At 43.0% G+C, this 27433-nt stretch overlaps 1 protein-coding gene and 1 long non-coding RNA gene across 5 annotated transcripts; one reads left to right on the forward strand and one right to left on the reverse strand.

Moving 5' to 3' along the window:
• Positions 1-1425: 1425 nt before the first annotated feature.
• Positions 1426-19131, forward strand: TXNDC15 (thioredoxin domain containing 15). Of its 2 annotated transcripts, none has more exons than XM_004475890.4 (5): positions 1426-2518; positions 8862-9349; positions 11101-11264; positions 13548-13678; positions 15528-19131. In XM_004475890.4, exons 1-5 carry the CDS (start codon positions 2167-2169, stop codon positions 15722-15724), a joined length of 1332 nt encoding a protein of 443 aa, XP_004475947.1. In that variant the 5' UTR covers positions 1426-2166; the 3' UTR covers positions 15725-19131. The 2 variants fall into 2 exon arrangements, with proteins under 2 accessions (XP_004475947.1, XP_058135051.1); XM_058279068.1 differs by having other exon boundaries at positions 2030-2518; positions 8868-9349.
• Positions 13846-27416, reverse strand: LOC131274079 (uncharacterized). Of its 3 annotated transcripts, none has more exons than XR_009181296.2 (4): positions 27152-27407; positions 18374-18552; positions 17150-17399; positions 13846-14240 (listed from the first exon to the last, which is right to left on the reverse strand). It is a non-coding gene; the product is annotated as an uncharacterized lncRNA (long non-coding RNA). The 3 variants fall into 3 exon arrangements; XR_011646618.1 differs by having other exon boundaries at positions 17150-17227; positions 27152-27405; XR_009181295.2 differs by having other exon boundaries at positions 17150-18552; positions 27152-27416.
• Positions 27417-27433: the final 17 nt, after the last annotated feature.

Here is a 27433-nt window from a genome sequence, read left to right on the forward strand (position 1 = left end):
ACAAAGAGGTGAGAAAAGGAGGGGCAATATAAAGGGTCTCAGAACAAAGACATTCCATAGGGTATGAAAAGTTTCTGCTAGAGTTACATGAAGTACACTAATGGGGTGCCTGGTGATGTTATACCAGGAAGGGAGTATAAAGCTTTGAGAAGATTAGAATTTCTTTTCTTTTCCTCCAGGGAGGTTTGTTACTTTTTAAAGTAGTGACTGTCCAGGGCATGCAGGTGGCTACATGCTTTGGGCTTGTTTCATTCAAGGAGGAGAAGCCCAAGACTTGGGCTCCCACAGGTAGGAACCATATGGCACCCACACTGGAGTGTCCAGATGAGTCAAAAAACCTTCTTTTCATTAATCATTAATCATAAATTATCTTAGTTCTCTGTCTCATGGGCTTTTATTTTTTAAATTTATTTATTTCTCTCCCCTTCTGTACCCCCCCATGTCTGCTCTCTGTGTCCATTTGCTGTGTGTTCTTCTATGTCTGCTTGCATTCTTGTCAGACACCACTGGGAATTTGGTCTCTTTTTGTTGTGTCATCTTGCTGCATCGGCTCTCCGTGTGTGAGGCGCCACTCTGGGTGGGGTGCGATTTTCACATAGGGTGGGTCTCCTTGTGGGGTGCACTCCTTGTGCATGGTGCACCCCCACGTGGGGGGGGACCCCTGTGTGGTACAGTACTCCTTGTGCGTGGCAGCTCTGCGCGTGGGCCAGCTCACCACATGGGCCAAGAGGCCCTGGGTATTGAACCCTGGACCTCCTGTATGGTAGGGAGAAGCTCTACCAGTACAGCCACATCTGCTTCCCTCATGGGCTTTTCATGCACCTTCAAATTGGGTATGAGAGAGAATAAGTTAAGAAAGGGTTATTATTCTACTGTTGGGGTAACGGAGGCAGTTAGCCAAATGAATGTAATAATAAACTCTAGAACTGTGCGCTCTCTCACCCACATTGTTCACTGTCTCAGGCCCTCCTGGATCACAAACAGATACTGGAGGACTTATTATAGCAAAACCATGCCAGTCTATTTAGAACATAAGAATCATCCATGGGATCTTATTAATGATGCATCTTTCTGGTCTAACAACCTCTCTTTGATAGGTGTAATGGGACTATGGTTACATTGCTAGAACTGTATAATCCTAATTTTAATGACTACCACCTTGAAATACTAACTCTGTGCCAAGCACTGAGTTTATCACTTTACATCTCATTTAATCCACATAACATCTGTATATAATTTCATCCCCATTTTACAGATGGAGTAATTGACCTTGAATTCAGGTTACATAACCTGCCAACAGATTACTATTCTAAGTTTTGGAGCCAGAAATTTACCCACATTGCCAGAGAGCGCAGGTTCCCTTTAACATTACTATACGGACTGATGTAAAGATCATCAAATCTATTTGTAGTTTTTCAATCTATTAGAATGAATTTGAAAACTGCACTCTCCACACTGATTTAGCACTGCTGGCTAGCTGCTGCTTAAGAAATGTCTGTTGAGTGAATAAATGTACTTCTATATTCTAACCTTACTTTCTTTTCTTTTAGGAGACCTGCATCTCCAAAATACTCATTGTTGACAAGGGCGGGCCGTTTTCTCCCTTCCCTCTTAAGATTTTCTTTTAGACTCTCCACCGTACCCCATCTAGGCCTGCTTCATTCTATGACCGCTACCAACTTTCTGTTTCAGGTTGCTGCAGATTCAAAGCTGATACCCACGGCCCCAACCTTGCAAGTTAATTAAAACCATCCAACGAACCAACCAAAACCTCCTGTCCGGACACTGAGTAGACATGTAGTGCCATGGTCACCAGATTTAGCAAATAAAATTACAGGTCCTCAGTTAAATATGAATTTCGGTATGTTGCTTCATCTAAAAAATTATTTGTTGTTTTGTGTGAATGTCAAATTTAATTGGGCATCCTGTATTTTATATGCACATCCTAGGTAGGGTAAGGCACGGGCAAGGTAAGGGATTCCTTGATTTCCAACCTCCCACCCTTCGGCACCTCGATAGGGCGGGGACCGAGCGCGAAGATTTTTCTGGCTTAGGGAACTGAGTGTGGAAACCTTCGCAGGCGGGGTGCGTTCTGCAAGCTGCCAGGCTCCCGCTTGCGCGTGGAGAAAGAAGGCTGCAGGCCTCTCTGCTGGAGCTCCGCCCTGAATGTGTGGGTCGGGAAAGATCAAAACGATCTGCGAAGGGTTGCGCGTGACTCAAAGAAGCCTTGAATCCCGAGAGCCATCGGCCGGGGGCCGGGAGACCGACCGCCCGACTCCAAGATGGCGCCCGCGGCGGCTGCCAGCTGCTAAGATGGCGGTGCGTGGCTGCGCCCGCGCTCCCGGGCTCTCCGCACCCAGCCTCCTACGAGCTGAGAGCGTGACTCGCGTCGCGGGGCGCCGGTTGCCGGTCTGCCTCGGTGGAAGTGCCAGCCACCGCTCGCTCCGCGCCATGCGGCTCCTCGGCTGCTGGCAGGTACTGCTGTGGGTGCTCGGGCCTCCCGCCCACGGCCTGGAGGGTGAGTACGCGCCACGGCGGAGGACGTGTAGGCGGCGGGGGCCTGCAGGTGGTGGTGTCTGAAATAATGGGGCCAGGGGCAGGTCTGAGGACAACGTTCCTACCTGCGCAAAGGCCGGCGATGCTCGCCTCGCCTCTTTGTGGCGCCCCTCCGTGTGCCTCTTCCGGCGTCGACCTTACTACCTCTTTCTCCCGGCGCGCTGTTTTCTCGTAGGGGGCTTGTGGGTTAGTCTCGCACCTGGAACTCCTCGGAGCTGGGCCACGCTCAGGACACCCTCGGAAGGCATCTGTTAGCCAGGAGTGACCGTGTATTAGCATTTATTGCGGGTTACCCTCATGTGGTGAGGTATATCCTATTATCATGAGGAATAGCCAACCTTTACTGTTCCCTTACTAGGAACCAGGAACCGTGCAAACTGCTTTACATACTTATCTCACGTAATTCTCTCACTTAGTCTTTGAAAGGACTCAATTTATTCTTTTTTTAAAAAAGATTTATTTTATTTATTTCTCTCCCCTTCCCGCCCCACTTCTCTGTTCTCTGGGTCTATTTGCAGTGTGTTCTTCTTTGTCTGCTTCTGTTGTAAGCGGCAGCGGAATCTGTTTCTTTTTGTTGCGTCATCTTGCTATGTCAGCTCTCCTTGTGTGCAGCACCATTCCTGGGCAGGCTTCACTTTCTTTCCCACTGGGCGGCTCTCCTTGCGCGTTGGGCTCCCCTACGCGGGGTCACCCCTGCGTGACAGGGCACTCCTTGTGCGCATCAGCACTGTGCATGGGCCAGCTCCACAGGGGTCAAGGAGGCCCAGGGTTTGAACCGCGGACCTCCCATGTGGTAGACGGACGCCCTAACCAGAGGGCCAAGTCCGCTTCCCAAGACTTACTTTAAAAATGTATCAGTATCCCTGTTTTAAGATGAAGGAGGTGAGGTTCAGAGAGGTTAGGTCATTTGGCCAAGTTTGCACTTTCGGGAAATGACAGCACTTGTCTGACCTCAAAGCCCATGCTTTCTTGTGCACCCTGTGGACCACTTTGTTGAGGAGACCACTCTTGCTTAGATACCTTCATTAAGGACTGATCAGAAAAACACAGGAGATGCACAATTGAACCCCTTTGCTTGCCAGGGCACACTCTCAGGGCCCTCTCAGAGGTGGGGAAGAGGAAAGGGAGTCACTGTGGCAGCAGGGCTGTGGAGGAGAGGAGTGGAGAGGAGAAGATCTTACTTCCATTGCTTCTTCATCCCACTCCTCATAGCCCTATTAAAATCCAGACACTTTGGCTTGCTTGTTATTTAGACTTTGGCAGGAATAGGCAGGTCTTTCCTTTCCCTGGGATGCCCTGGAGGATGGGTGGCATCAGAAGGAAGGCTGAGGAGTAGTAACACAGCTACCATTTATAAATGCACTCACTTTGTGCTAGGTGTTGTGTTTGTTGTTTTACTTGCATCTTCTTATTTAATTTGTGTGTGTGTATAAATAAGAAAGGAGAGGACGCAGTTTTTTCTTTAAAGTTAGGATGATCACCTGAAGAATCCAAAACAAACATTTGTTAACAGCGGTTTCCTGGGTGAGTGAAAGTTGGGAGTGGAACAGAGACTTACTATTTTTAAAAAAGATTTATTTATTTACTTCCCCCCATCCCCTCATTGTTTGCATTTGCTGTGTCTGTTTGTTATGTGCTTGTATTCCTTTTAGGAGACCTCGGGAACTAACCTAATCGCTTAAGCTACTTCTGTTCCCTACTTTGTTGTGTCTCTCATGTTTCCCTCCTTGTGTCTCTTGTTGCATCATGTTGTTGTGTCAGCTTGCTGCACCAGACCGTCGCGTCAGCTCGCTGTCTTGCTCGTCTTCTTTAGGAGGCGCCAGGAACTGAACTGGGGCCTCCCGTGTGGTAGGCAGGAGCTCAATCGCTTGAACCACATTTGCTTCTCAAAATTTACTTTTTAAGTTAATTTTTCTGTATTGTTTAAACTCTTTCCAGTTATGGACATATGATGCTTTTATGCTATAAAACTCTTTATTTTTTTCTTCCTGTTTTATCAGGTACTGCCTGTATTTTCCAGGGATTCTTGTCTCTCTAATTGAGAAAATAGGAGGATTCTCCAGGATGGTAGTTTAATATTTTCTTGTTTATTATGTAGGTTTCCACCCACTGAAATAATGCACTATGACAAGATGAACACTTACATAGTCCATAGATGCATGCCCAGGTGTGCCCTATCTATTAAACTCTTGTAAGTAATATTATAGACAAAATCCAAAAGGATTGATTTTAGCTGCAAGAAGGGAAGGAAGTTGTTGGAAAGATTGCTTCCAACCTGAGACTTTGGGAGGGAGGAGAAAGGGTAAAGACAGCATTCTAGGTGGCTGCAATAAGATACTTGGCCTTAAGGAAAAACCCAAGCTGTGAGTTTTTTTGCTCCTCCCCCACAATGAGGCAGGGGGTGTGGAGACCACAGGGGTCCTGGCAGTAGGTAACTGGCAGTATTAAAGAATAGTACTGACCTGGGCTCAGAACCAGCCACTTAATAGCCACCCAGTTTCCTCATCCTATAGGAGGGATGACATTACCTCACAGAACTGGGCAGAGGAGAAAATGAGATTGATCACTTTACAAAGTACTCAGTGAACTGCAAGACAGGATGACTCTTTGGGTCTCCCATTTTTTTCATACATAAAATGTGGGGTGGAACTACAAGGTTTCATCAGATGGGTGTAGACTTGAATAAATTAAACCATATGACTTGGAAAGACACCTTCAACCATTATGTTTGAAACATGGTGATTTCATGAGTCATCATTTAAGTTCAATAACAGATACTCTCCAAAATAGATCTTATGGATTCTGAAGGGACTTTCTGTCATCATTGTCTGTGTAGGAATAAAACAAAGTGTGGTATTAATCCGGGCTACATACCAGAATCACCTCTCTGAACTGGAAGTCAGAGATGGTGGTGACCACAACACCGATGTCGAGACCGTCCCAGTGGGACAGACAGGTATAGGTCTGTCTCTGTAAGAGCTTGAACAGTATCACCTGGATGCCACCATGCCATGCCTGAAGGAGCCAGAGCCGCTGCTTCAAGAGCTGCCCTTCAGTGGCCCACAGCCCTGCTTTGCCACTCCTGGACAAAGCCAGCTCTTCAGGAGTCTGGAGCCCATACCCTTGCTGGGTGGAGGGAAGCAGACCTGTGACTACTGAGGCGTGGGCATTGCCCCATTATTTAATCTTCACATGTTTATGAAGTAGATGTTGGTTATCATCCCCATTTTATGGATGAGTCATCTGAGGCTTATAGTCAACAAGTCCTTTGCCAGGGTCATTTACCCAGAAGTAGTGGAGCCACGATTCAAACCCATGTCCACCTTGACTTCACAGGTAGTGGGAACCTCTTTACTCTCACTACACTTAACTACCAGCCTCAGAGAGGCTGGCAGTTGGATCTCTTATGTGTGCCCTCCACCCTCCTGTATCATTCCCCAGCCTTCACCCTGGTCTGTGCTCTGATCTGGTTTCCTTATACCCAGTGCACATCTTGGTGGTCCTTTTATTAAATGTTCCTCATCTGTCCAAGTTAAATGTGCTGCTGATTCAGGACACTTGTTGCAGTCAGGGCAAGCCCACCTTTCAGTCAGGATCAAACCCATGCAGATCCTGAGGATAACACCAGCCATGAGTGGGTCACTGGTCAATCTGTGAGTACAGTAAGGACAGAGGAACCTTCACCAGCTGGCTCCTTCTAAGGGTGACTAAACTTGCCCTCATTTTTGAAAGACAGTCTTGCCAGATATAAGATTCTTGACTGGCAGTTTGTCTAGCATTATCTTGAAGATATCATACCACTGTCTTCTTGCCTCCATGGTTTCTGATGAAAATCAGCACTTAATCTTATTGGACATCCCTTATGTGTCATGTATAATTTTTCTCTTGCTGCTCTCAGAATTCTCCATTTGTCTTTGGCATTTTGCCCTTCTCCCTTGTTGGTTGGCATTTGACATTTTTGGACACATTGTGCTTCTTGGACATGGGTATTCATGTCCTTCAATAGGGTTGGGACATTTTCTATCATTCTTTCTTCAAATATTCCTTCTGCCCCTTTTCCCTTCTCTTTCTGGGACTCCCATGACACATATGTTTGCCTTTGTCTTGCTATCATTTAGTTTGCTGAGACCCTGTTCATTTTTTGTGTGTGACAGATTTATGTTCATTTATTACTAATGGAAACCTGTTCATTTTTTCCCATTCTTCATCTGCTCTTTTCTTTGTTCACTTTTGGAGGCCATGTCTTCAAGATCACTGATCCTTCTGCCCCCTCAAATCTGCTGTTATATGCCTCCAGTGTATTTTTTTTAATCCCCCCCCTTGTAGCTTTTTGCTTGCTATCTACTGTGTCCATTTGTTTTGCATTCTTCTGTATCTGTATTTATTTTTATTTATTCCCCCTCCCCCTTGCGGCTTGCTTGTTGTCTGCTTTCTGTGTCCATTAGCTAAGTGTTCTTCTGCATTTTTTTTTTTTTCCTGCTTTTCTCCCTTTTTTTGTTGCGTCAACTTGCTGAGTTGGCTCTCCGCGGCGCTTGTGGACCCGCGGCTCTTGGCAGTGTACGGGCGAGCCTGCCTTTACAAGGAGGCCCCGGGATGCAAACCCAGGTCCTCCCATATGGTAGGCGGGAGCCCAACTGATTGAGCCACAGCCACTTCCCTCCAGTGTATTTTTAATTTCATTTATTTCACCTTTCATCCTGATAAGATCTTTTTCTCAATGTATACTTTCAAATTCTTCTTTTGCTCACCCAGTGTGTTCTTTTTTTTTTTTAAAATTTATTTATTTATTTCTCTCCCCTTCTCCCCCGCCCCAGTTGTCTGTTCTCTGTGTCTATTTGCTGCATGTTCTTTCTTTGTCCGCTTCTGTTGTTGTCAGCGGTACAGGAATCTATGTTTCGTTTTGTTGCGTCATCTTGCTGTGTTAATTCTCCATGTGTGTGGCATCATTCCTGGGCAGGCTGCACTTTCTTTCGCGCTGGGCGGCTCTCCTTACGGGTGCACTCCTTGCGCGTGGGGCTCCCCTATGCGGGGGACACCCCTGCGTGGCACGGCACTCCTTGCGCGCATCAGCACTGCGCATGGGCCAGCTCCACATGGGTCAAGGAGGCCTGGGGTTTGAACCGCGGACCTCCCATGTGTTAGACGTACGCCCTAACCACTGGGCCAAGTCCATTTCCCTATAGCTGTTCTTAGGGTTATTCTTTAGCCTGCCAAGTTTACTGATCAGTAGCTGAAGTTGGTGGCCAACAGTCTCTTCCTCCCCCGTTTTTGGAAAATGGAGCTTCCAGCTCCAGCACAGAATAGCTCCTAAGGCAGCGTGGAGTATGGGCCCTGCCTCCATGGCGTGGAGAGCACTACTCAAGAATCTTCTCTGAAGATGGGCAGTCTTCTCCTCCTGTTCTTTCAAGGACGTTGTAGGATGCTCTTCTGGTCTCCTGGGGCCCACAGTCAGGTGCTTTTAATTTTGTTTTTTACTTTTTATTTTTTCAGGTGCTTTAGATAGCTCTGGGTGATTACTAACTGCCCTGTAGCATGAGCTGACTCTAGGAGCTCCTTACTCAGCTCCTCTTGTCTCTCTTCCCAGTAAATGTTTTTGATTTGCAGAAGTAATCTTCATATCTCTGTGGGCAGCAGGCAGGAGAGCAGAGTCCATTTGTCAGAGAGGAACTCAGGAAGGAGCTGCTGTGTGGCTTGAGCAGTGTCCCTTAGGCAGTATAGCCCAGCATCCCTGGAGGTATCATTGCAGGAAAGAGAAGGCCCATTCTGGACTAGCTGCCAGAAGACTTTGCTCCTTGACGTGGCTCTCCTGCTTACTAGTTACATGCCATTGGGCATTCTGTTGAACTTTTCTGTCTCAATTTGGTCATCTCTTAAGTGGAGGTGGTAACCCTTGTCCTGCTCATCTCACAGAGCTGTTAAATGTATGCAAAAATGCTTTGCCATAGTAGAATTTTTCATAAAGTCATTATTATTTTCTTGGGAATGACATCAAACAAAAGAAAATGTTAATGGGTTTGTATTAAATTTTCTAACTGGATGTCTGCACTGGAATGTTTCTGGTTATAATCACAATGACAAGCAGTTGGTTTTTGAGTGAGCTATGCATCTGTCCATTTATTCATTTGGCACTCAAACTTATTCATTTAGTGCCCTCTGTGCTCCCCTTCTTCATGATCTAGAGAATGGTGGGTGACTCTCTGAAAGATTAATGGAAATTTTAGGAGAGAATTTCATATTTGAGGAGTACAATTAATATAACCATCTGCAGCTCATTTACTTTGGAGTTAGATGTGACTGTGTTTTAGTTGCAGAGAGAAGTGGTCTCTTGTGGTCTGAGGAGCAGCCTGCTCACCCTCTCCAAGTTGCGGCTGTGTACCTGAGTGAGGAGGAGCCCTCGCATGGCCCAATGGGCCAGGACAAGTCAGCAGAAGAGGCCAATGAAGTGCTGGGACTGGACACTGATGATAAACACATGGTGATGTTGTCTGTGATTCCGGGGGAAGCTGAGGAGAGACCTAGCTCAGAGCCCAGCGATGGCACCTGCGGGGCTGGAGGGGAGGAGGACTCGAGGTGCAAAATCAGAGAGAGCCTCTTCTCTCTGGACAGCAACGGAGTGAACTTCCCTGATAGAGAAGAGGAATATTACACAGAGCCAGAAGTGGCAGAACCTGACCTTGCCCCGACAGAGGTCTCCAATAACACTGACAGTCTGAAATCCCCAAAGGTGAACTGTGAGGAGAGAAATGTGACAGGATTAGAAAATCTCACTCTGAAAATTTTAAATATGTCACAGGTAAGAAAGAAATTATTCAATACTTTTCTCCTTTTTAGCATATTCATGTTTTTAAAAAATTTTATTGTAACATTTGTACAACACAGAATTTCCCATTTTAGCCGCTTTCATGTGTAAAATTCAGTGATATTAAGTACATTCACAGTGTAGTGCTACCATCACCACTATCCAATTCCAAAACTTTTCCATTACCCCAAACAGAAACTTTACCATTAACTTTTTTAAAAAAAGATTTTATTTATTTATTTCTCCCCACCCCACCCCCCTTCATTGTCTGCTCTTTGTGTCCATTTGCTGTGTGTTCTTCTGTATTTCCTTGTAATTCTCATTAAGTGGCTCTGGGAACTGATACTGGGACCTTCCAGAGTGGGAGAGAGGCAATTACTCTCTCGCACCACCTCAGCTCCCTGGTCTGCTGTGTCTCTTATTGTCTCTTCTCTGTGTCTCTTTTTGTTGTGTCATCTTGCTGCGCCAGCTCTCCGTGTGGGTCAGCACTCCTGCGAGGGGCAGCAGTCTGCATGGGCCAGCAGTCTGCGTGGGTCAGCACTCCACATGAGCCAGCTCACCACATGGGCCAGCTTGTCTTCACCAGGAGGCCCTAGGCATTGAACCCTGGACTTCCTGTACAGTAGATGGGAGCCCAGTTGCTTGAGCCACATCCATGTCTAGTACCATTAAATATTAACTCCCTGCTCTTCTTTGGGGTAATGTCACTCAAGCCTCATGATAAAAATCCTAATGGATAAGTGCGTGGTACAGAATCTTCTTCCAGATGCAGAAGATTCCAGATTTATTATAGAACAAACTTAAAAATGTCTTAATTATTAAAGTTGTGATTTGGCATTATTTGGACCAATGGAGCCACTAGGAAGTAGGTTATATTGATGAAAAGTTTCTCTCTTCCAAAGAGTGTGAATCCAGTGTTTACACTGGAGTGAGAGTTGAGACATTTGTTCCAAACCTGGTTGTGCTTTTCCATATAGCTGGGTAAATGATGATACCAAAGTGAGTTCTGGGATAGCAACTGTTAATACCTACGGAATAATTAAGAAGCCAGATCAGGATGAATTCCAGTTTGCTTGTAGAAGAGAAGTAAATGCTAGCTTCGAAAGCTGCGATTGATTATTTTAAATGACGATCTGGTGTGTTTAGCACATGCAGCTGTCCTCCACGTGCAGGGGTCAGCACTAGCCTCCCACCTGCCCCCATTGCTTGGTAGATGCTACATCTCAGCTTTGCAGGACTGTGTCACAGGTGCCACACACAGCAACCACGAGAGAGCAGTTTAACAGTCTTATTTAGGATGGTGAAAGGGATGAGGACCCCTGAATTGAGCTAACCTTTGACCAAATACATCGACCCACCTGCTTAGTACAGATGCAGATTTGCTGAGATGATTGTTGGGATCTGTGATCTGGGTGCTCCATTGAAGCCATTGATGCTGGGACAGTGGCCTCTGCCCTGTGCGTGCTTTGTATTTCAATTGAAGAATTATGAAAAATAGGAAAGTAACTCTGTAGTAATAGGGAAGGTTTATAACTTGTCATTTTATAGTACTTTTCTGCTGATTCATGGATTCGTATGGTTCAAATTCTAAAAGGATCTAAAGAGGATACACTACAGTCTCCTCCCCCGACCCACCAGCTCTTCTCCATGGTGGCAGTGGGTGTTTCCTGTGTCGTGAGTATGCTTCTAGAAAAATGTGCATGTTCATTTACTGTTGATTTTAACACTTATTTCTTTTCTCATAGGACCTTATGGACTTTCTAAACCCAAATGGCAGTGACTGCACTCTAGTCCTGTTTTACACCCCTTGGTGCCGATTTTCTGCCAGTTTAGCCCCTCATTTTAATTCTCTGCCACGGGCATTTCCAGCTCTTCATTTTTTGGCACTGGATGCATCTCAGCACAGCAGGTATCTTTCCTGAGTGGGATTTTCATCTCATCTTTTTGGATGATGGTTGCAGTTATTTGGAGGTCAGAACTAGTTAAGTGAAATGCAGAGACAGTGGGCATGAGCTTTGAAACGACACTGAAGGCAGGGAAATACAAGCGCAAGTGAGGGCAGTCAAATTCCTGAGGGAGCTGATGGCTCATTTTCTGGAGTCCTCTTAGAGAGTGGACTGTTTCCTGTGAAGTAGAATTTAAAGGTGACTTTGCCTGATGGCAGAGTACAGAGGGCCTTTTGGGGTCTTGGCCAGTGTCACGAGTATGGCATTCCTTTGTGCCTTTAACCTGCAGTTTAGGTCCCCACCCCTGGGAGCCACACCCCACCCCCTCCCATGCCCCATGTCTACTTAGGGTTTCCTTCTTCTCTCCCTCCCTCCCTCCTTCCCTCTTTCCCTCCTTCCCTCTTTCCCTCCTTTCTTTTTTTTCTTCTTTCCTCTTGTTTACATTTATTCTTACATGCATGTTCCCTATTAGACTTGCAAGGAAATAATTTAGTCCTTTAAAATGACATTTTACCCTTTCATATTGTCAGTGGGCTTTTATCTTTTTTAAAATGCTCAGTGAAATACTTTACAGGAGCCTTGTTCAGATGTCATATATTTCCCCTCAGAAGTGCTGTGACCAGGCCTGGTTCTAATTGTGTTCCTCTTCTTCTCTGGAGCATGATGCACCTTAGCAGGTCACAAGGAGGTTGTGTGTGATTAAACCTGGAATGTCTTGAAGATGGTCAAGTAGGTGATAAAACATTTTGAAAATAAGAAGTTGAAGTTGAGTAAAACTATTCATTTTGCTTCCCTGATTTTCATAGTGGGTAATGTAAAGAAAGAAATTGCTCAACAAATCAGTATTCCTCATAAAGACTTCTGAGAGGCCGAGGGAGCAGGCTGGTGGGAAGGGCAGCACAGGCGGGATATCCAGCTTTGACCGGGCCCTCCACTGTTACCAGGCAGGCTGGCGCCCAGCGCCTGCTCAGTTCTCTCTAAACTCTTTGGTATGGGGTCTTGCACGCTTTCCCCCTCCCTATGACCAACCTTTATCTGCTTCGTTCCTTCTCTTCTTCCTCTATTAGTTTCTTAAAGTTGCCATAACAAATGACCACATACTGGGTAGCTTCAAATGAGAAGTTTATTCTTATTTTCTCCCACTTGTGGAGGCCAGAAGTCTGAAATCAGGATGTCAGCAGGACCACGCTCCCTCCAGAGCCTCTGGGTAGGATCCGTCCTTGCCCCTTCCAGCGTCTGGTAGCCGGTATTCCTTGGCTGTTGGCAGCATGACTTCCATCTCTGGCTCTGTGCTAGCAGGGCCTTCTTCTGTGTGTCTCCTTTCCTGTGTCTAAATGTCCCTCCTCTTCTCAGGACACAGCCATATTGGATGAGAGCCCACCCTAATTCAGTGCGATCTCATCTTAACTTGGTCACTTCTGCAAAGATCCTGTTTCCAAATCTAGTCACATCCACAGGTGGGGGGCAGGCATTAGAACTTTGGGGAACATAATTCAACTCATAACAATCTCCGTGTATCCTTCTAAGTGCCTAGTAGGGTGCCTTAATTAGGAAGAACAGAAAATACTTGTTATTATATAGGCTGGAATGTGTGTTTGCCTCATATGCTAATTATCATGTATTATTACTGTTTTACTAATGGAGAAAACTGAAGCTTGGGAGGTTAAATAACTTGCCTAAAGGTCACACAGCTGTTCAGTGGCAGAACCGAGGCTTGACTCCAGAGGGTTTTGGCTTCAGGATTTATTACCACTGCTCTGTATTATGTAAAGGTAAAACAATACCACACAGGTCATATTAATTTCAAATTGTCCCGCCCTAATTGTGAACTTTCTGGTTTGTTGGTTAGAGCATAAATTCCCTTGTTCTGACTTACCAAACTAATTGCTTCCCATTGAAGAGTTTGAAATTTTTTCTGCCAAGTAAATTGGCACAGTATATTTTGCCCATGAATTAGAATTTTCAGGTCTGATATGTTTTGGCAGTTAGGAGTTTAAATAGTGGAACAGTAGTTGTTTTGGGGGTAATTCGTAATGTAATAGAAAACAACTCACAGAGCAGAGCAGCCCTGTCCCCCAACCATGCCTCAAAGAAGTCAGAAAAGCCTAAAGTCTGAATATTAGAACCCTCCTTAGGTTGCACAAAACTGATCTTTCCTCATTTGTTTCTACCTATTTTGATATGGTGATTGTGTGAGCAAACCCACTGGTAATTCAAGTTTTCTGATAGACTTCTTTCCCTTGTAGCCTGTCTACCAGGTTCGGCACCGTAGCTGTTCCTAATATTTTGTTATTTCAAGGAGCTAAACCAATGGCTAGATTTAATCATACAGACCGAACATTGGAAACTCTGAAAATCTTCATTTATAATCAGACAGGTAAGTAGAAAAATATGCTGTAGAAGAAGTTTCATTCCTGGGTGTGTGTACCTTCTGTGGTTTCTGATCTGCTATAACCCTTATCTTGAGTGAAGGATTCAAGGTTGACTCTGAGATGTAAAACTTTGCCAGTCAGTGTGGCAAGGTTAATTAACATGGAGACGTAATTTTTTTTTTTAAGATTTATTTTTATTTATTTCTCCCCCCTCCCTTGTTGTTTGCGCTCACTGTCTGCCTTCTTTGTCTGTTCATTGTGTGCTTGTTTTCTTTTGTTTTGGAGGCACCGGAACCAAACCCGGGACTTCCCATGTGAGAGGGAGGCATGCAATGGCTTGAGAGACCTCCACTTCCACTTGTTGTGTGTCTCATTGTATTTCCTCATTGTGTCTCTTCGTTGTGTCATCTTGTTGCCTCAGCCCATCACGTCAGCTTGTTGTCATGGTCATCATCTTTAGGAGGCACCAGCAACCAAACCTAGCACCTCTCACATGGTAGGCAGGTGCCCATCTGCTTGAGCCACAACCGCTTCCCAAGAAATAATTTTAATAATGATTGTAGATACCTTTTTTTAAGGAAAAAAAAAAAATTTATTGAGATAAAATTCACATACCATGTACTTCACCTGTAAGTGCCTTTTTACATGCATTTTTCATTTAAGTATAACAATTACACAAAAACATGCATAAATCATTAGTGTACAGCATGATGAATTTTTACAAAGTGAACACCTGGGTAAGCATTTCACCCTCAGCACTCCCCTGCCCACACTCCCCAGAGATAACCACAATCTTGACTCCTAATACCATAGACTGTTGTGTTTTTGAACTTTATAGTAATGGAGACAGATTGTAATTCTCTTGTGTTTGGCTTATTCTACTCAACATTGTGTGATACATCTGTATTGTTGTTATGCGTGTATTTTGTTCTTTTTTTTTTGCTGGATAGTGTTCCATTTATTAATCCTTTTGTAGATGCTATTGTAATCCTTCGTATTTGCCAAAAGAGATGGCCTTATTTTTCACTCTGTTCATAAAGGTGCAATCATATAAATTGAAAGGATTTCCTCCATTGGGAAAGTTCTCTCCTCAGAAGCTTTAATGCCTCAATTATGAGCACCCTGCCTCCTCCTGAAATGCATTTACTGGAATACAAATTATAATACAAATTATAACATACCTTCCATATATATTAAGTCGTGTGAATTGCTTTTATCTAACACTACAGAATCAGAGCTGAGTTAGGTCCTCAGAGTAAATAAAAGGCTTGTTATGAGGAGGTCAGAAGTCAACTGCTCGACCCCTGATTGTTGTTTAGATTGATATGGGGAGAGGGAGCCATTTTGTTCGATGCTCAAGAAAACCCAGCACACAATGAGATCCAGGAGTCAGAGTATCTTTGGCAAGCACTGATCCCAGTGGTGGTTAGTTGTTCTAACAATTCTTTCAGTAAATTATTTAAAAGCATTTTGAATTTAGTATTATTTAACCTGTGAATATGGTCTATAGGCCCCTGAGAATAGCTTTGCGAGTTACTTGTTGAACATTGGTCTCAAAAGAGAGAACAAAGGAAAACCCTTGTGATGCTTGGCTAAAAACCCTCGGATGAATTCACACAAATTTTAGTGTTTTAGCTTTGAACAGCTAAATGGATTCCCTGCTCTTTTGATGTGGTGGGGAGAAAAGCAAGTTACAAATTATACCAATAGGCAAGTGAAATCCATCCCAGCTATACTAGTGGTGATATTTATTTTAAGACTGCACGTAATTTTGCATACCACACATAAGACTTTAGAAAAATCTGCGATGGGTGCTTTCGCTGTCTGATTTGAACCAATTGATTTCTCTTTCAGGTATAGAAGCCAAGAAAAATGTGGTGGTAACGGAGGACGACCAAATAGGCCCTCTTCCCAGCACTTTGATAAAAAGTGTGGACTGGTTGCTTGTATTTTCCTTATTCTTTTTAATTAGTTTTATTATGTATGCTACCATTCGAACTGAGAGTATTCGGTGGCTAATTCCAGGACAAGAGCAGGAGCATGCAGAGTAGTGATGTACTGAAAAGAGAAGTTGAAAGGAGGAATTTCAGTCCTTCGTGTCAGAAATTAATGCTGTGATTTCATAATTTCTTTCAGTGAAGTGCTGACTTACAGCTTCACTCAGATTGAAAGAATCATGCATTTGTTCAACTACTGAATGTGTAAAAAAATTATAAACTGGTGTTTTAACTAGTATTGTATTAAGCAAATATTCAATAGAATTCACTGTTCTTGTTTTTACTATTTGAACATAATATCTTAAGGTAGTAACCAGTTTAATATATGAGGATGTATTCTGGTGGAAGCGTTAATTGAATAATATGCTTACTATTTGGAAGGCAGATATAGGACTTTAGATTATAGTTTTAGAAAACTCTTGATTCTCCATATGTCTAAGAATTTTGGGTTTCTGTTATTTTGCGATTTCTCTTCCAAATTCCATAAGCAGGAATTTGCTCTGCTAGGGGAAGAGTTATGAGAATGAACAAGTGTGAGCTCACAGGTAGCAACTGCTATTTGCTGTCTTTGTTGATGGGAAAATAAGAGACAAATACTTGGGTTGGTGATCTCTGATTTCACTGAATTTGAAGGGATTTAAAAAGTGTGTCTGGGCAAGGCAGATGGCTAGGAGAAAGTATTACCATCATAACTAAAGCTAGTTTATTGTTGCTTCCTTCCTATGCTAAAGTAAATTAAATTTTAGTCATACTTATCCAGTCAGTGTGTGCTAGTTGGGCCCTAAAATGTTGTTAACACTATGCTAGATTTAGTGGGATCTAAAAGAAGTATAAACACTGTCCTTGTCTACAGGTTGATTCCAATCTAGCTTAGGACACATTCACTAAAGAGAGAACATATGATTTATACAAGCTTCTTGAAAAACTGTTTCTAAGCAGTTCCTAAATTCAGATCTAAAATAGCTGATTACATAATGATAAATTACTTTCATACTAAATTTTCCCTGTGTTCCTATATTCTATCAAAATAGAACTTTAGGTGAGTCTCCTCCTTAGAGTGTTTTATTGTCTGGGAGTCTGCGACTTTGTAGTTATGTGTCATGTTGTGGATGGCTTTGGCTAGGGCTGCAGGAGGGGCCCAGGGCCCAGAACAGTACCATTATCGTCTCCATTTTGCAAATGAGCAAACTGAGGGATAAAGGGATTAAATAACTTGCCTCAATAACACAGAAAATAAATTGATCAAGCTGGGATTTAAACTTTAACATCCATGTATATATTTTGTTAGATTTTTATTTTTTCTCTTTTTTTTTTTTACTGATAAAATTCTTTTTTTTTTTTTTAATTGATTTTGTAAAAATATTACATTAAAAAAACAATATGAGGTCCCATTCAACCCCACCACCCCCACCCCACCACTCCCCCCCCAGCAACACTCACTCCCATCATCATGATACATCCATTGCATTTGGTAAGTACCTCTCTGGGCATCTCTGCACCTCATGGTCAATGGTCCACATCATGGCCCATACTCTCCCACGTTCCATCCAGTGGGCCCTGGGAGGATTTACAATGTCCGGTGATTGCCCCTGCAGCACCATCCAGGGCAACTCTAAGTCCCAAAGGCGCCTCCACATCTCATCTCTTCCTGCCATTCCCCATACCCATATCAGCCATATTTTTTCTCTTTTTAAAATTTGTTATTCTTTGTTTCCATATATATTTTTAACTGCAAATGTTGAAAAAAAAAGAAAGAAACCAGTGGTTCCACCTTTTTTTTTCTTTTAGTGGTTCCATTTAAAAATAAGTAACATTTGATATTATTATGTACATGCCAGAATGCCAGGTACTGGTTTTTTCCCCCCCATGATTTAATTTTTTATTAATACTTTTATCTCCTCGAGTAAATTGTTAGGGCAGGAAACTTATTTTTTAAAAATATTTTTGTTTTATTAGAGAAGTTGTGAGCTTACAAAACAATCATGCATAATATGGAGAATTCCCATACAACACCCCTCCACTAATACCTTGCATTGTTGTGGAACATTTGTTACAGATTATGAAAGAACATCAAAATATTACTATTAACGTTGGTCGATAGCTTACATTTGGTATATTTTTTCCATATAACCCCCTATTATTTAACATTATGTATTAGTATTTGTACATTTTTTATAGTTCATGAGAGAATGCTCTTCTATTTGTACTGTTCAACACAGTCCATCATCCACAACATGGTTCACTGTGTTGTACGGTTTCATGCCTTGTACAATCCAAAATTGGGTACTGTTTTAAGTCTTTACATAGACTATTTCATTTAATCCACAGAACAGCCCATAAGACTGATACTACTATTAAATATCTTCATTTTACATGAGTAAACTGAGGTCCTAAATAACTTGCTCCAGGATCATGCAGCTTCCAGTGGTGACACCGAGCTTCAAACTTTATCATTCTGACTCCAGAGCCTCTCGGTGGCCTGGCATTCTTCCCAGCCTCTGTGTCCTAGCCCTGGGAACAACCCTCTAGTTTTTCTCCTGTGTATTTCCCACAGTTGTAATCATAATGTAGGTATAATTTAAGTTGGTACCTTGTTTTTTTTTTTAAATTTTAATTTTCTGCTTAATGTAAATATTTTACTGTTGATAATATTCCTAACTGGAGTTACATAATAGGCCTTTTAGTAGATTCAGCTTCACTTACCTAACCCGTCTCCTTTTGCTGGATATTACGGTTGTATATGGGTGCATTTCCTTGGGGGTAAGTTTCCAGAGTGAGAATTTTCATGTCTAATCCTGGAGTAATGGAAGGCTCCCAGGATGACCAAGAGATCCATGGTTTTGCTTTTAACACTTGGCTGAGATCAGCTACACCCAGTTCTCCTGCAGAGAAAATGTGGAACAGGTCTAGTTCCTGGAGAGGAAGTTCGAGTAATGTAGTAAAAATGAGGGTCACTAACTTGTTAGCTAACACCTACCAGTTCATTCTTGTTCTCACTTTAATGAGAAAATTTGTAGAGCATTTTCATGATCATAAATATACATTGTAACTACTGGAAATACAACTTTTAATCCTACCTCTTGTTTCTCTTGGCCTCAGGCATAAGAAACCAAGGCTAGAATGGAATGAAGCATTTTAGGGTCTTGGATAAATGCCTTGAAACCAGTGACATTTGATCAAGGCCTCTGGCATGATTCCTCCTCAAAGTTTTCTTGAAATAATTAAGTCTTGTCTGTAGACAAAAGCAAAGAAGGTGGATCTAACCAGAAGTCTGAATTTTAGGCTATCTCGAGGCAAAAATCTTTAGTTTCTTTAAGTCCATATGGAAAACAAAACTGACTGCTAACAACTGCTAAGTTCAACTTAAATAGTGTATACTGCTTATCTTCTGCAAAATTGCTTATATTATTAATTTGTTAAGCTATTTAGTAAAAAAAAATACAAAGGATTATGCTAAAAAACACTGTGCACTTTAAAAGGGTAAAATTTATGGTATGTGAATATATTTCGATAAAAATAGAATAAAAGTAAAAGTATAAATACACACATATATTTATAAGGGAAACAGTGCTCCCAAAAATGGTACAAGAGAAGGGAGGAGGGGCAAAATGGTAGCAGAGTAAGGAGCTCCAAGAGTCAGCTCACCCTGCAGGGCAGTTAGTAATCACCCAGAGCTATCTAAAGCACCTGTTTGTGGGGCTCAGGAAACCAGAAGAGCATCCTGCAACATTCTTGAAGAATGGAAGGAGACTGCCCATCTGCAGTGAGGATTCATGAGTAGAGCACTCCACTCCATGGAGGCCGGTACCCATACTCCATTGTCAGCACAAGCCCCATTGGGAGCTATTCCGTGGCTGGAGTTGGAAACTCCATTTCCCAAAAATGGGGGAGAGGGAAGAGAGATGGGCAGGCACTGACTTCAGCTACTGATTAGTAAATTCAGCTGGCTAAATTATAATTCTAAGAACAGGTAAAGTTTGAAACTGTCCAAGTCGGAAAGAGGCTGGTAGCCACCATTTTAACTTTGCCCCTGGCTTCAGGGGAAGCAGGGCTGATTGAAAATCTGTGATGGTAGGGACTGGCTTCTTTCCATCCAGATTGGATTGCAATTGTAGCCTAAGCTCCAGCCCCACCTCTGGCAGTAGGAAGCTGGGGGGACATGGACCAGCCTCTCCAGGCAACTGCAGGTGTTTTCGGCAGACACAGACTGAATAGTCATACCTGGGGCTCCATCCCCACCCCCCAAATAGGATAGGAGGAGAGCTGTGTCGCCTCAGCCTGTCTGGGCAACTGCAGGTGCTTTCAGCACATATGGCCTGGTTTGTTGGGTGCCTGGGACTCCACCCTTGCCTTCCCCCACATAGGATAGGAGGAGGCTGGTGTTTCTTCAGCCTCTGGGTAGATGCAGGTGCTTTCAGGCTGCACGGACTAAATACTTGGACACTTGTGGCTCTATCCCCACCTACCAGTAGGATAGGAGGAGGCTGGTGTTTGCTCAGCCTCTCGGCAATGGCAGGCAATTTTGGCCTGCATGGACTGGTCTGTTGGGTGCCTGTGGTTCCATCCCCACCCCTTAAAGGGCAGAAGGGACAGTGTTCCCTCACCCTCTCAGGGTAATGGAGGTGCTTTTAGCCCACACAGATTGGACTGATGGACACTCTGGAGAGTCCATCCCCACTCCTGGCAGGGAGGAGGAGGACAGGTATTACATCAGTCTACCTGGGTAACTGCGGTCAGTTTTGACCTGCACAGCTTAGTTTGCTGCCCACACCTGCAGCTCCATCCCTGCCCCAGGTGGGGGAGGAAGGGATGTGAAGCTTCATCAGTCTTCCTGGGCAATTACAGTCTTGGCCTGCACAGCTTTGATTACAACACACAGCTGCAGCTCTGTCCCTATCCCTGGCAGAGGAGAAAGAAGGTGGAAGAAGCTTCATTGGTTCCTGAAGCAACATGGGCAGCATCAGTCTCCAGAGCTTACGGTACCAACTACATCCTACTACACAACCAGCAGGGGAGAAAGGGCAAGAAAGCCCTAAACTAAAGGGAGGAACTGAGCCAGAATAAATAAATCTAGTAAGCCAGATGCCAAGACACCAAGAAAAAATTACAATCCATACCAAGAAACAGGAAGATAGGGCCCAGTAAAAGGAACAAGATAAGCCTCCAGATGACAAAAAGGAGTTGAGACAACTAATCATAGATGTTCAAACAAATCTTAATAAATTCAATGAGATGGCTACAGAGATTAAGGATATAAAGAAGACACTGGGTGAGCACAAAGAAACATTTGAAAACATAAGAAAAATAGCAGATCTTACGGGAATGAAAGGCATGATAAATGAAATTTGAAATACACTGTAGGCATATAACAGCAGATTTGAGGAGGCAGAAGAAAGGATCAGTGAGGTTGAAGACATGTACTCTGAAAGCAAACAAAAGAACAGATAATGGAAAAATTTGAACAGGGTGTCAGGGAACTAAATGATGGCAAGAGATGTACAAATATATATGTCGTTGTGTGAGAAGAGAAAGGAAAAGGGGCAAAAGGAATATTTGAAGAAATAATGATAGAAAATTTCAGAATCCTATTGAAGGACATAGATATCTGTGTCCAAGAAGAATTATGTACTCCCATCTGAAAAAAATGTGAATAGACCTACTCTGAGACACTTGGTAATCAGAATGTCAAATACCAAAGACAAAGAGAATTCTTAGAACCATAAGAGAAAAGTGATGCATCACGTATAAGGATACCCAATAAGATTATGTGCTAATTTCTCACCAGGAACCACGAGGCAAGAAGGCAGTGGTATGATATAGTTAATATACTGCAAGAGAACTGCCAGCCAAGAATTTTTTTAAAAAGATTTATTTATTTATTTATCTCCCCTCCCCCCCCACTGCCCCCACCCGGTTGTCTGTTCTCTGTGTCTATTTGCTGCATCTTCTTTGTCTGCTTCTGTTGTCAGCGGCACGGGAATCTGTGTTTCTTTTGGTTGCATCATCTTGTGTCAGCTCTCCGTGTGTGTGGGCCTCTTTCACGCTGAGCGTCTCTCCTTACGGGGTGCACTCCTTGCATGTGGGGCTCCCCTACGTGGGGGACACCCCTGTGTAGCACGGCACTCCTTGCGCACATCAGCACTGCGCATGGGCCAGCTCCACACGGGTCAAGGAGGCCTGGGGTTTGAACCATGGACCTCCCATGTGGTAGACGGACGCCCTAACCATTGGGCCAAGTCCGCTTCCCTAGCCAAGAATTTTATATCTGGCAAGACTGCCTTTCAAAAATGAGGGTGAGTTTGGAATATTCACAGACAAACACATACTGAGAGAGTTTGTAACCAAGAGACCAGCTTTGCAGTAAATACTAATGGGAGTTCTACAGCCTGAAAAGAAAAGACAGGAGAGAGAGGCTTGGAAGAGAGTCTAGAAATGAAGAGTATATCAGTAAAAGTAACTAAAAGTGTAAAAAGAGTGGTGAAAATAAAATATGACAGATAAAACCCAAAGGTTAAAAGGGGTGAAAAACTGCCTTTACAGAAAGAACATTGAATGTTAATGGATTAACAAAAGACATGAACTGGTGGAATGGATAAAAAAATATGAGCCATCTATATGTTGTCTGCCAGAGACTCACCTTAGACCCAAGGATATTGATAGATTTAAAGTGAAAGGCTGGAAAAAGATATTCCATGCATACAGCAACAAATAAGCAAACAAACAAAAAACTAGAGTAGCTATACTCAGATGAAATAGACTTTAAAAGGAAAACTGTTGGGGCAATTCACCAGGAAGAAATAACAATCAAATGTATATGCATCTAACCAGGATGTCCCAAGATACATGAGGCAAACACAGGCAAAATTGAAGAGAGAAATAGATATCTCTAAAATAATAGTTGGAGACTTCAATACACCACTCTAAGCATTGGACAGACATCTGGACAGAGGACCAGTAAAGAAACAGAGAGGTTGAATAATATGATAAATGAACTAAACCTAACAGACATATACAGAACAGTGCATCCCAGAACAGCAGGATATACATTTTTCTCAAGTGCTCATGGATCTTCCTCCAGGATAGACCATATCTTAGGTCAGAAAGCAGACTGCAATAAATTCAACAAGATCGAAAGTATACAAAACACTTTAATCATAATGGAATAAAGCTGGAAGTTAATAGGCAGAAAAAGGGAAAATTCACAAATATATAGAGATTAAGCAACACACCTTTAAATAATCAGTGGTTCAAAGAAGAAATTGTGAGGGGAATCAAATTTCTCAAGACAAATGAAAATGAGAATACAACATATCAGAACTTATGGGATGCAGTGAAGGCACTCTGAGAGGGAAATTTATAGCCCTTAGTGCTTACATTAAAAAAGCTAAAATCAATGACCTAATGATACAGCTGGAAGAACTAGAAAAGGAACAGCAAATTAAGCAGAAGAAATGAAATAACAAAGATTAGAGGAGAAATAAATGAGAACAAAAAAAAAACAATAGAGAATTAACAAAATCAAAATTTGGTCCTTTGAGAAGATTAACAATATTGACAAACCCTTAGCTAGACTGACAAAGAAAAAAAGATGATGTAAATAAATGAAATAAAAAATGAAAATGGGGACATTACTACTGATCCCACAGAAATAAGAGCTCATAAGAGTATACAATAAACAACTGTACACCAACAAACTAGACAATGTAAATGAAACGGACAAATTCCTAGAAATGCACACAACCTACACTGACGCTACAAAGAACACAAGAACTTAACACACCAATCATAAGAGATTGAAACAATCATTAAACAACTCTCCAAAATGAAAAGCCCAGGACCAGATGGTTTCACAAGTGAGTTCTACCAATCATTCAAGGAAAATTTAATATCAATTTTACCCAAACTCTCCCAAAATATTGAACAAGAAGGAGCACTATCAAACTCATTTTATGAAACCAATATCACCCTAATACCAAAGCCACATAAAGATATTATGAAAAAAGAAAATTACAGAACCATTTCCCTAATGAATACAGATGCAAAAATCCTCAACAAAAATAATTGCTAGTTGAATCCAACAGTACAGTAAAGGAATTATTCATTGTAATCAAGTGGGTTTTATACTAGGCTTGCAATGATGGTTCAACACAAGAAAATCAATCAGTGTAATACACCACATTAATAAAGAGGAAAAATTACACGAACCTATTGATTGACAAAGAAAAGGCATTTGACAAAATACTGCTAGACTCACAAAAATACTTCAAAAGATAAGAATTGAAGGAAACTTTCTTAACATGATAAAGGCCATATATGAAAAACCCACAGCTAACACTGTACTCAGTGGTGAAAGTCTTGTATACTGTTAGACCACCATGATCTGACCCTTATTGTTCCCCATAAGCATCTTTCTTTTTGCCCATAGTGCCCTAGCCAATACCTTTCTACAGTGGGCTTCGGCAGTAACCCATGCCCACTGTTGAACCCAATGTTGGGTTTGCACAGACTTAACCATCCTTGGGTGCTACTGGCCTTCCTTGGATCATAATTCCTGCAAATTGGACTCGTGGAACACCTCGCTGGCATGCCAGAATACAACCCATCGACAAGTTTGGAATAAGACCTTATGTAAGACTAAGATTCAACTGCTGTCTTTCACTTTCAATGTGACTCCCATAGTATTTCACAAGCTCTAAATCATATGCAAAAGCACATACAACACATTGATAAATCATCTATTGACCCCGTCTGATTGGATTAATTCCCTTTCTTGGCCCCTTGTGACATGTTTTTATAGGTCTAATAGCTTTTGGTGGAGGACTGCTGCTATTCTGTTGTCTTTTATACTGTTGCTGTGGAATGTGGATTTAATGCTTGTCTTATGGTCAATGTAGGCTGCTACGTGGGTGTGGATTGTGGGAACCCAGGACATTCTCCCCCCTCCTCCCTAAGTTCTCAGCACGTAGCTGCCTGCATGACCTAGACATAAGTTAAAGGTTAACAACCCTTCTTGGAGGGGAAAGAATGTATAGATGGTATTATAAACTATAATCTTCCCAAAGCATTAAGTGTCCATGATAAAAGTCCTTCCTACAAGCATAGTGAAAACATCACCAGACCCCATATGTACACTTCATGTGACCCTAGCAGAAACTCTGTTATTATTATTCTATGGAATGTCCTTATTCTGAAACCCCTTGTATCACCTCTCGTTTTCCCATCTCTTTGTGGAGTGCTATCTTCATTCTCTGAACCACCGCCTTCTGAGATCCTGTTCATAAGTCCAATAAAGCTTATATCTGACTCAAAAAAATAAAAAGAAAGAGTGTCCTTCAATGAATTAGAACAAATGTGCATCACTGTTGCAAGGTGGTAAGAATGTGGAGAAGCATGGGAAAAATACAATTAATGTAACCTGTGGAAAACTAGAGTTAACAGCAATACTGTTATATTCTTATAGCAATGCCAAAGATATACTGTGTTAATAATAACAGGGTATGGGAAAAACAAAAACAAAAAACAAATGTACCCTACGGACCATAGTTAGTGGTAATAGTCTGATATTATTTCTTAATTTGTAACGAATATTCCAGAACAATGTAGTGTATTGGTGGAGGGGTGTTGTATGGGAATTCCACACATGTGCATGATTGTTTTGTAAGTTCATAACATCTCTTAAAAAAAAAAAATACATGTGGCAGTTTGAGATTATGAACTCCTAAAAAGATAAGGATCATGTCTGTAAACAGATCTGTTCCTTTGGAGGTGATACCCTTTGATTGTATTACATTCAAAGGTGTTAAGTTTACTTGAGTAAATCAATTTAGGGCCTTTGATTTGACCACGTCAGCAGAGTGTAACTCAGGGTTGAGTCCCTGCCCCTTGGTGGACTGATACAAATGAACACTCAATCAAGAAGACATAGAGGGAAGTGGATATGGCTCAACAGATAGAGCTTATGCCTACCATATAGGAGTTCCAGGGTTTGATACCCATGGCCTCCTGGCCCGTGTGGCAAGCTGGCCCACGTGGAGAACTGCCTTGTGCAAGGAGTGTTTAGCCCTGCACAGGGGTGCCCCCTGTGCAAGGAGTGGCCCCCGCACAAGGAATGCAGCCACGCGCAGGAGGGCAGACAGCCCAGGAGTGGAGCCACCCACATGGAAAACAGATGCAGCAAGATGACGCAACAAAAAAGAGACACAGAGAAGAGACAATATGAGATACATCAAACTAGGGATCTGAAGTGGAGCAAGAGAATGATCACCTCTCTCCCGCTCTGGAAGGTCCCAGGATGGGTTACCGGAGCCATCTAATGAGAATACAAGCAGACAGAAAAATATACAGTGAATGGATAGAGAGAGCAGATAATGGGGGGGAGAAAGAAATCTTAAAAAAAAACAACAAAACGAAAGACGACATACAGAAGAGCAGTTGGTCATTTCAGTCCTGCCATGTGACAGAAAGGAGAAGGCTCAAACAGTTAAATCCCCGGGGAAGAGTAATAAGCCCTATGCCAGCCTACAGCTGAGATTGGAAGAAGCTGAGCCCAGGGAGCCTGAAGAGGAAGAAGGAAGGAGTGACCAGGAAGAGATGGCCCACCATTTTGCTTCAACATGTGGCAAGAGATTTTGATGAGAAAGTACCTCTGATGGTAACTTAAGTTGGACTCTTTAGGGCCTTGTTAACTATCAGTTTTTACCCCAAATAAATACCCTTTACAAAGCCAACAGATTTCTGGTACTTTGCATCAGCCCCCTTTGACTGCTTAATACAGTAGAAGAAATTTATCTAAATCTGTCCACAGTATCTTGGGTGCCTAGTGTGTGCTGCACCTGTGATTTTTTTTCCACACTTTTAAAATTAAAGTTAATAGATCACCAGAACGTTACATTAAATAACAGTAAAAAACATAAAAAACATTAGATGTTCCCATATACCCCACTCCCCACCCCCATCCCATCATTTTTGTAAATTGTATTTTTTTGAAGATATATACATCACACAAAAAATGTTACATTAAAAAAAAAGAGGTTCTCATACACCCCCTACCCCCTCATGTACCAATGTCGATACAACTACTTACAGAGCACTATGAGCCAGCTTTTTTCGGGACTACCTTATGGAGGTAAATACAAATGAGCCAGCTTGCCCAAGGGACTGCAGCTAAGTAATGGCAGTGCAGAGCTTAAATTCGGACCCACGGTTGCCTGACTTAGAAGCCCCTGACTGGAACCACTATGGGCCACCGTCTCCTGCGAATGGTTAATAAGTAGAGAGATGGACCCAAGCACTCACAGCCCATCTCCCTCCACTCCTGTTTGCTCCACGATCACGTGGGAGTCGGGCACCGTGAGCCCGTCTGAGAGTCTGCGGTCACCAAAGGCCCGAAGCGGCTGCAGGATTCCAAACCCGAGAGGGCAGAGCCGGAGACCAAGCCTTAAACACCGAAGGAAGTCCGCAGTGTCTCGCCAGCCGGCCTACCTCCCCCGCACAGACAGGAGAACCCGGCACCCAAGCAGAGATGTCTGCTATCCAGCAGGCCTGCAGCGCCTCGTCCGCCCCGGCTGCCAATAAAGTTGGCGACCTTTGACGCGCCTAGGGGCTTTCCGGGGTCCTGACCGCGCCCGAGCCTGCGCGGCGGGGTCCGAGTTGTGCCGGGCGGCACGGCCGGGGTCTGGGGGCTAGGAGCTCTTCACTCGGCCACCAGCTCCGGGACAGCTCCGCAGCGAGAGCGGCAGGGACGGCGGGCGCCGAGCGGGGTGC

Source organism: Dasypus novemcinctus, chromosome 2, assembly GCF_030445035.2.
Source record: "Dasypus novemcinctus isolate mDasNov1 chromosome 2, mDasNov1.1.hap2, whole genome shotgun sequence".
Lineage (NCBI taxonomy): Eukaryota > Metazoa > Chordata > Mammalia > Cingulata > Dasypodidae > Dasypus > Dasypus novemcinctus.

Bases quoted from the DNA above. Each gene is read 5' to 3' on its own strand.
- TXNDC15 (XM_004475890.4), top strand. From the start codon at position 2,167: ATGTGTGGGTCGGGAAAGATCAAAACGATCTGCGAAGGGTTGCGCGTG. The intron at 11,265-13,547 runs GTATCTTTCCTG...TTTCCCTTGTAG, and splicing joins GATGCATCTCAGCACAGCAG to CCTGTCTACCAGGTTCGGCA. The intron at 13,679-15,527 runs GTAAGTAGAAAA...TTTCTCTTTCAG, and splicing joins CTTCATTTATAATCAGACAG to GTATAGAAGCCAAGAAAAAT.